Consider the following 10,000-nt stretch of genomic DNA (forward strand, 5'->3'; position numbering starts at 1 on the left):
CCTTTAGTGTAATATGGACCTGAAGGTCAGATAGCCTCAGGGCTGTAGTGGTCAAATTAGAGGTGGGTAAACTATGATTTTTTTGATCAGACAGACCGTGACGCAACGCAACGCGACACGTTTTTTGTTTTTTTTTGGGGGGGGGTCATCGGTGTATCTGTGTATCTACAGGTATGAAAATGGGTATGAGGCCAGGCATGATAGTAGGCCTATAAAGTATCGGTATCAATGCATCCAAAATGGTAATTTGTTTAAAAGCCACTAGAACTTTTTGGCATGCAAATTCATTTCTCTACTATAAATGACATTTAAAATCTCTTCAGTTAGGCCTATTAGGCCTATCACATAATTTGTGTGATCATATGATGCAGAGTGTGCCTTTGTTACAATCCTAGATAGTAGGCCTAACACCTATAGCCTATTGGAGTAGATCAACAGCATAACAATGCAGCTCAATTTCATAGGCGTATTCCAATTTCTGCATTAGGTTTTTAAAAATAGATTCACCATCATGTAGGCCCATCTCAGCCATTCCCCACAAAGATGAATGGCATTAGGCTATATAACATTGGAAACTAATTATAAAAAACACAACATTTGTGGTTTTCAACTGAATTGATAAGGAAGTGCTATTAGGCTACATTTTAGGCTTACATGTTTATAAGACAGTTCACAATTTACCCCTCCACTGTCATCCATTAGGCCTACTTAGCTAGGCTACTTGTAGTGGCATGCTCAGAGATTAGCAATAGGCACTGCAGCCATTAAGAGAGGAACTGGAGTTTTACCTACCATTAATAAGCTAACCCATACGGCGTTATCAATAAATGCAAAGACAATAGACAGAAGAAGAAGCTGATGAAGAAGAAGCTTAATTTCTTAACTCAGGAATGAGTCCTTCTAGCTCTGAGAACTTGCTTTTGCAAATAACTTGGAAATGTCAGATCATGAAAGAATCTTGTGACAAGGTGTAACAAAACGTGTACCTCCCTAAATGATGGATTTGGTGGTGTTACTAGGCTTACTCCTGTGTTAGGTTACTTTCATACCTGGCTTCACACGCGGGATTTTTTTGTTTTCCAACTCCACCGCGCGAACGTGCATTTGCGTTTCTATCGGCATTGCCGTCCGTAGAACCGGCGGACAGATGCGCTTTCGCTTGTAAACATGGGGCGCACTGGCTTGTCCCCTGCTTCTTTCGGACACACGGTGCGAAGTGGCTAGATTTGATGAGAAGGGCGTGACTAATTTGCGAACGGTAGAGAGAAACCTGCAGTGGAGTCAAATGGAACGGAATGAACATTATAATGCAGATGAATTAGGTCTATATTTCAGGCAGTCCAACAAAATCCCGGACATTTCTGAAATTCCCCCGCACATTTTTTTAGGTCTCAAAAGTAGGGAAAAAGAGGACGTCTGGTCACCCTATCCATGATGATTAACTATGATTAACTATGCAGGCAGGCAACTACACAACGTGTAGGCCTATGTGTTTACATATTCCCTGGATCCTGATTGGTGTCGCCGCCGCAGCCGAAAGGCACTGATTGGAAGGTCACATACCCGAATACAGAGCAGATGAAAATGATTCCTCCTAAAGCGTTAAGTAGGCCTATGTTCAACAATATTTTTTAAATGACACCAAATTTATTTTGGATTATTCCAACGGCAGATCACAAGGCGCAGGGAACTTTGACGTGCGTAATTGCCATTAAGAGCTGCGTAAACGCTATTTAGAGGTGGGTTAACGTTATTTAGAGGTGGGTAAACGCTATTTCCTAAATTCCAGAGGTGCGTAAACGGCGTTTACGTGCGTTTACCCTCCACTACAGCCCTGGATAGCCTTTAGTTGAACAAACATTTACACCACAGCCATTACAATAGAGAGACCACCGCCAAGCTCTCAGAGATGGACCAGCACCACAGAAACCTGAAGGTCAGAGAGCCATTAGTGTAATATGGACCCGAAGGTCAGATAGCCTTTAGTCTAATACTGTATAGACGTCAAGGTCAGGTAGCCTGTAGTGTAATATAGACCTCAAGGTCAGATAGGCTTTAGTGTAATACTGTATAGACGTCGAGGTCAGATAGGCTTTAGTGTAATATAGACCTCAAGGTCAGATAGGCTTTAGTGTAATACTGTATAGACGTCAAGGTCAGATAGGCTTTAGTGTAATATAGACCTCAAGGTCAGATAGCCTTTAGTGTAATACTGTATAGACCTGAAGGTCAGAGAGCCTTTAGTGTAATATGGACCCGAAGGTCAGATAGCCTTTAGTCTAATACTGTATAGACCTCAAGGTCAGGTAGCCTGTAGTGTAATATAGACCTCAAGGTCAGATAGGCTTTAGTGTAATACTGTATAGACGTCAAGGTCAGATAGGCTTTAGTGTAATATAGACCTCAAGGTCAGGTAGCCTGTAGTGTAATATAGACCTCAAGGTCAGATAGGCTTTAGTGTAATACTGTATAGACGTCAAGGTCAGATAGGCTTTAGTGTAATATAGACCTCAAGGTCAGATTTGGGTTGTCCCGAGCCAAAACAGGTTGGGAACCACTGCTTCAGTGTAATAGACACCTCAAGGTCAGATAGGCTTTAGTGGAACAAACACTTACACGATAGGGAACCCAAGGTCAGATAGTCTTTACAATAGAGATCACGGCTAAGCTGTCAGAAATGGACCAACACCACAGAGACCCCAAGGTCAGATAGACATTACATTTCAGCGTAACAAGGACAACAAGGTCAGATAGACATTACATTTCAGCGTAACAAGGACAACAAGGTCAGATAGACATTCCCTTAAAGTGTAACAAGGACATCAAGGTCAGATAGACTTTACAGTACAGATCAACAAGGACAACAAGGACCTCAAGGTCAGATCCATCATAGTACTGCATATGAGTTCATGCAGTCCTCATAGCATGTCACAGCGCAACAGAGACCTCAAGGTTAGACAACTCTTACAATATGGTAAAAAGCAGAGGTCAGACAGGGACCAAAAACATCTCAAGGTCAGAAAGGACAGGCAGTACAGTAGCCTACTGCAGCAACCTACCTGTGTACACACCTGCAATTCAATAGCCAGACTGCCTTTACAGACTGTTACCTTAGAGTGTGCAATTGCCCTTTACAGCAGTGGTTCTCAACTGGAACAGTCTTGGGACCCACCATTTTCCACTCTCATTCGGTCGCGACCCAATTTTTTTAGCTTTCAAGTGTATTGAAGTGTATTCAAGTGTATTTTTTTTTAGAATTACTTTTTTTTTCCCACCAAGGCTCCGCGACCCACCCATGTCCCTTCCGCGACCCACTTTTGGGTCGCGACTCACCAGTTGAGAAACACTGTTTTACAGCACAGTGTAATAGACAACACAAGGTTATGTAGTGCTGACAGTCTAGCCTGATTATCATCGACTTTCAAATCTCTTCGAGACTTGGTCTGAGCAAGAGCATAACTATTAACATTTCCCAAACGGCATGGTTGACCTGCCGCCCTTGGTTTGCTACTGGTTGTTTGCTTCCCGACAAAGTGTGAGGAATTCCCGATTTTTCTGGAACTCAGAGACGGTATTTGTATTGCTCCTGGCCTGACTAGAAGCAACGGTGTTATGTTACCAGGAGGTCGCGAATTGGCTACTAACAGTCCACGACTAATTTCTCAGAAATGGACCAACACCAAGCAGAGCTCAAGGTCAGATAGGCTTTACTGTCTCTGGTATACATGCAACAGAGAGCTCAAGGTCAGACAGCCTTCACAGTCCAATAGAGATCACAGTCAAGCTCTCCTAAAGGACTAGCACCATAGAGACGTCAGCGCCTGTTAACAACACATATTGCAGATGTTAAACAATACTTTGTTAATATATACGTATGTGATAACCCAGTCAAACATTTGTCTCTTACTGAATAACGTGTGTATGTGTGTGCGTGTGCGCGTCCATGTGTGTGTGTGCGTGCGTGCGTGCGTGCGTGTATACGTGTGTGTGTGTGTGTGTGTGTGTGTGTGTGTGTGTGTGTGTGTGTGTGTGTGTGTGTGTGTGTGTGTGTGTGTTAGTGTGTGTATGTGTGAGCGAGAGATTTTGAGTGTTCCCACTCATTCCTGTGCTCCCCAGCTCGTCACGTCTGGTCTCTGACTGCCTGAAGAACTCACTAATCCCTTGTTCTTCCTTCCTCTTCTTCCTCCTTCCAAACTCTCCTCTTTTCTAAACCCTTCTACAAAATACTGCACCTTTGCTTCTTTCTTTTCTTTTCTCTGTCCCTTTCTATTTTCTTTCTCTTTCTGCCTTATTTTCTCTTGACTACTTTATCTAATGCCCTCACTCTCTATCTCTCTCTTTACATATCTATCTTTCTCTCGTTCTCATTTTCTTCCTTTCTCTCTCTCTCTCTCTCTCTCTCTCTCTCTCTCTCTCTCTCTCTCTCTCTCTCTCTCTCTCCCTTTACCTCTCACGTTCTCTCTCGTTCTGTCTCGTCATCTTCTCTCTCGTTCTGTCTCTCGTTCTCTCTCTCTCTCTCTTTCTCTCTCTCTCTGTCTCTCTCGCCCTCTCTCTGTCTTTCTCTCTCTCTCTCTCGCTCTCTCTCTGTCTCTCCCGCCCTCTCTCTGTCTCTGTCTTTCTCTCTCTCTCTCTCTCTCTCTCTCTCTCTCTCTCTCTCTCTCTGTCTCTCTCTCTCTCTGTCTCTCTCTCTCTCTCTCTGTCTCTCTGTCTCTCTCTCTCTCTCTCTCTCTCTCTCTCTCTCTCTCTCTCCCTCTCTCTCCTTTCTTCTTTCTTCCCTGCATCCTCCTGCTCCACTTCTTCAGTTGGTAGAGATGGATGACACTATGCTTCAAGGTCTGCTCTCTTTGCTGGGCTGCCTTACCAATCTCTTCTACCTAATTAAGGTTGCCTTTTGTCTTCCTGTCCTTCTGTCTTGTTCCCTCGCTTCTTCACCTCCACTCACTTCTTTTATGCAACCCCTCCTTTGTTTTTTTTTTTAACCATCCTCTCTCTTTCTCTCTCTCTCTGTCAATCTTGCACATTTCATACATTCTCTCTCTTGAGAGAGTCACTGTAAAGTGTATTTCATCATCTTAACATTAACTGCATGCCGCATTGTTTCACAACATTGAGGCACCAAATTAGTCTGCATATGTTGTACTTGGCTACTCGCCGAGAATATAGATGTAGTGTTTATGTATTCATTTCTGAAGTTGATGTAGTGTGACTATATAAAGCACATAGAATAATGCACTGCTGTAAAACTCATTAAAAGGCCGTATATCATCACACAGGCATGGTTATATAAAGAATCACTATGAAAAATGGCACACTGTTAGATTAATCGGTAACACTTTATTTTAGGGTTACATCTATTAGCACTAATACATACAATGTTAATGCCTGCATAAGTAACTTATAATGCATGTACTAAGCAAACGCTAAGGCCTACTAAGTTCTTACTAAGGTTAAATTGGTAATAAATCCCTTATTGTGCATGAACAAGACATTTGCGAATACACGCCTAACAAATGTTTGATTTTGCTTTGTACATGCCTTACAAGTTACTTATACAGGCACATTGTATGTATTAGTGCTTATAGATGTATCCCTAAAATAAATTGTTAGATTAATTGTACTGGTCACATGTTGGGTGTTAGTGGTGCCATATGAAGCAAACGTGCAGTAACTGAACTATAAAATTGAGAGAATCACTACGTTTACGTGACGTTTTTAATTCCTAATTAATAATCCGTCGAGTTTACTTTCATCTTTCATGTAATTCCGAATTGTAAAGTGTTTACATGACGTTTTCAAATTGAGTTAATTCTAAATTAAATGTCTCATGTAAACATAGCCATTGTCTGTTATATTTGTTACATTTGCCAAAATCAAAGTGATCAAACTACCTAATCAAATATTTGATGGGCGTCATAGTAGCAGTGCTTTGAACTATGTACTTCTATTGAATGCACTGAAAGAGAACGACACAATATAATGTCACAAGACCAATAAGAGGATATGAAGTTAATGTGCAGTCAAAACTCAATTCTGTCCGGTCCATTTAAGTCAAGAAACTCCCAGACATAACATTTGAATGTAATGTCTTTATTGAATAAGTTATGATTTAAAGTTGGCGGTATAGGCGAGTACATTTAGGGTTTAACCCCAAAAAAATTGATACAAAAGGTTTTTTTATGGATTCTATTACTATTGGACCTGCTAAATGACATACTAAAAATCTAGTAAAATCTGACTTTGGGAAATGAGTTTTTTTCAACATGGCTGCCATAGGCTTATTATAAGGGTCAAGAGACACTCCAGGTGAATAGGCCAAAAAATGTAGCTTGCCGATATCACAATGAAACTTAATCCGGTGATTACTCACATATTTGTGAGAAAAAAATGTATTGCAAGTTTTCTGAAATGTTATGTTTTAATATGGTAATTGGACTATATCTAATTAAATATGCATTAAATTTCAAAATGCAAAACCTCAAAATCTGAAAAAGCCAAGCTCAAAATTACTCTTTTATTTTGTTCCTAGTATAGAAGATATCTTCAGAGGAGATTATGGACATCTCTTTTTGTTTTGTAGTAAATCTAAAAATCTTTGTGCAGACACACCAGCTAGCATTTTTTTTTCAAAACATGATTATTTAACATCTCTCTTAGATAAACAATTGAGTTTTATGTGTCTCAAGTTCTTCCAGACATTCTTTGAGTCTGGTGGAATCATTCTTAGCATGTATCAAGGGCAAGGTCAGCTGTCCTCAAATCATAGCCTCTCCAGGTGTCCTAAGGCCTGGTGCTGGGACTCATATTTGCCATGTACACCACATCACTGGGCCATGTTATCTGTTCTCACAGCTTCTCATACTACTGTTACACCGATGAAGCACAGTTACTTTGTGCCAGATGACTCCACGGTCACACACATTTCCGCTTGCCTCTGAACTATCCACAAGTATGAAGGAATGCAACCTTCAGTTGAGCCTCGCCCAAATGCACTGCTGGTGATCCCAGCCAAAGATTTAGGTTGCCATGATATCGAGCTCAATATGGATTCTGCTACTGTTGCCTCAAATAAGGCCACAAGAAATCTAGGTGTCTTTGTTGATGACCATCTATCATTCTCTGACCACATAGCTTCAGTTTCCCAGTCACGTCCTCTTTTTCATGCCCTAATTGAATACAAGGCCCAGACCCTTGCCTATGAAGCTACAACAGGCCCTACTCTGTCTTACCCGAAAGCTATGCTAGAGCCCTATGTCCTTTCAGGACATTGTTGTCTGTCTCCAGTACCAACCGTTTCACCTTGCCCTCTACTTACACATGTAGTGGCTCCTGTCTATTCAGTGCAGCTGCTGAAAGACCCAAAATACCTAGTGACACCATGATTCATCACTGATGATGTGCCCTGACAAACAGTACATGGATATTGTCATAGCAGTAGTGTCTTTATCCACCCAAACAGCACTCCAAACAAACAGATCCTGAAAACATGTTAGTTCATGCCAATGTAATTATCATGTAGTAACCTTTATTTTTAAAAACTTCGATCTTGAAAATGACACCTTTCCTGAAGTCAGATTTTCCTAGATTTTTAGTATGTTATTAAGGACACTTAGAGGTAACAAAATCAGTTGAAAAACCTTTTGTATCAATTTTTTTGGGGTAAGGTCTTTTTTTTGCATAGATGTACTCGCCTAGTATGGATCTGTTCACAGCTGGGAAGAGACTTAGAAAAGGTGCCTTGTTTGGATGTGACCAATCAGAAGCGAGAAGAGTTGATTAGCTGATGTAGAGCAGCCAGCATTGGACTGCAAAAGGCAAAGTGTAGTAACTACACCAACATTGAAACTGAGGCTTTTAAACCCTTGATATTAGGACATATTTGGACCATAATGCATTGCCACAAGATAAAGGAGGTGTAATGAAGGCCATTTTCAGTCTAATCTCAATTTTGACAAAATACGTTGTTACTGCACTTGGCTTTTGAAGGTCAGCATAGCTTGGTCAGAACTGGCACTGATGCTAGATTTGAACAAGAAATGCTATAGATAGACCCTGCCTTTTGACTTGGTAGCCGACGACAGCATTAGCCAGAACACCTCAAAGAGTGGCCTAGCGCCAGTACTTCAAAACTTTCTTGAAACACTTTACTTGCCGCCGGTGTCATATGCATGTCATTACAGTGTCATAATAGTGTCATGACACAGTCGTAGATAAGTCATAAACATTGTTGTCATTATGTCACTTAAGGTCAACAGTCATAAAATGTTTATGACATGGACATAATGTTTATGACACGTGCATAACTGCATAACTGTGGTGCAATGACACTATTATGACACTGTAATGACATGCATATGACACCGGCGTGAAAGTAAAGTGTTACCAAAACATTCTTCGGCCGTTTTTTGCAGGACCTGCGTGAAAAGCAGACGAAGCAGCAGGGGGTGCTGGACGGCTTGGTGCGCGTGAAGGAGGAGAAGGTGCGAGAGCTGCAGTGGAGGAAGAAGGAACTGGAGGAGAAGAGGAGGCGCGAGGAGGAGGAGGCGGCCAGGTGAGGAGGGGGGGAGGGGATATAGAAGGAGCTGGAGGAGAAGAGGAGGCGCGAGGAGGAGGAGGCGGCCAGGTGAGGAGGGGGGGAGGGGAGGAAGAAGGAACTGGAGGAGAAGAGGAGGCGCGAGGAGGAGGAGGCGGCCAGGTGAGGAGGGGGGGAGGGGAGGAAGAAGGAACTGGAGGAGAAGAGGAGGCGCGAGGAGGAGGAGGCGGCCAGGTGAGGAGGGGGGGAGGAGAGGAGAGAGGAGGAGGATGGAGGAGAAGAGGAGGCGCGAGGAGGAGGAGGCGGCCAGGTGAGGAGGGGGGGAGGGGAGGAGGGGAGGAAGAAGGAACTGGAGGAGAAGAGGAGGCGCGAGGAGGAGGAGGCGGCCAGGTGAGGAGGGGGGGAGGGGAGGGAGGGGAGGAAGAAGGAACTGGAGGAGAAGAGGAGGCGCGAGGAGGAGGAGGCGGCCAGGTGAGGAGGGGGGGAGGAAGGAACTGGAGGAGAAGAGGAGGCGCGAGGAGGAGGAGGCGGCCAGGTGAGGATGGGGGGGGGAGGGGAGGAGGAAGGAACTGGAGGAGAAGAGGAGGCGCGAGGAGGAGGAGGCTACCAGGTGAGGAGAGGAGGGAGGGAGGAGGAAGGAACTGGAGGAGAAGAGGAGGCGCGAGGAGGAGGAGGCGGCCAGGTGAGGATGGGGGGGAGGGGAGGAGGAAGGAACTGGAGGAGGCGCGAGGAGGAGGAGGCTGCCAGGTGAGGATGCGGGGGAAGGGTGACCATCTCCGAGACCGCAAAAAGGAGGACACATTTTTTTGAAGGGGCATCTGGGGGTCCTCCCCCATAAAAATGGGCATTTCTTAGATGCAGTTTCATGCATTTTTAATGCATTTTAATCAATTAGGCATCTGGCTTAATGATGTGCCGGACGCCGGACACAGCACTGAAAAGACGGACAGTCCTTCCTAAAGAGTGTTTTGGGAGAAAAACATACTATTTAGATTGATTGATACAGTATGTGATGGTGTGTGTCAGGAGGCCTGGAGATGGGCCCAACCCAGGGTTCGAATTATAACTTTGAGCCTATGGGGGTCTCAGCCAAGTTTTTGGACGGGGGGTTTCGGGGGGCCTCCCCAAGAAAAATTGTGTTTCTTTGATGCAATTTCATGCATTTTAATGCATTTTTGTCCGGCGTAATGCTGTGCCATGTCGGACAAGAAAAGACGGATGGTACGTCCTAAATAGGGATGTCTGGCCACCCTATGCACAACACGAGTGGAGATGAAATTGTTTTAGCATTTGCTAGACCTATCTTGCATCTTGTTTCACCTTTTTACTGTGCATTAAAGATGTAATTCCATTTGAAGTGATGATCGACTGTGGTGTCATATCTGAAATTTTAAAACGTTATCCAGAGGGAGAAAGGAAGAGGGCCCCAACCTTCATTGAACACCTTTTAATCCTGCACAGAAACGTACT

At 43.6% G+C, this 10,000-nt stretch overlaps 1 protein-coding gene across 1 annotated transcript in view; it reads left to right on the plus strand.

Moving 5' to 3' along the window:
- Positions 1 to 10,000, plus strand: part of itsn2a (intersectin 2a) — a 135,755-nt gene that overhangs the window by 69,511 nt on the left and 56,244 nt on the right. The window contains exon 17 of the mRNA XM_063222197.1: positions 8,409 to 8,548. Within this exon, the coding sequence (XP_063078267.1) occupies positions 8,409 to 8,548 (140 nt within the window). The remainder of the gene's footprint in view (positions 1 to 8,408; positions 8,549 to 10,000) is intronic.

This window comes from Engraulis encrasicolus, chromosome 18 (genome assembly GCF_034702125.1).
Source record: "Engraulis encrasicolus isolate BLACKSEA-1 chromosome 18, IST_EnEncr_1.0, whole genome shotgun sequence".
Classification (NCBI taxonomy): domain Eukaryota; kingdom Metazoa; phylum Chordata; class Actinopteri; order Clupeiformes; family Engraulidae; genus Engraulis; species Engraulis encrasicolus.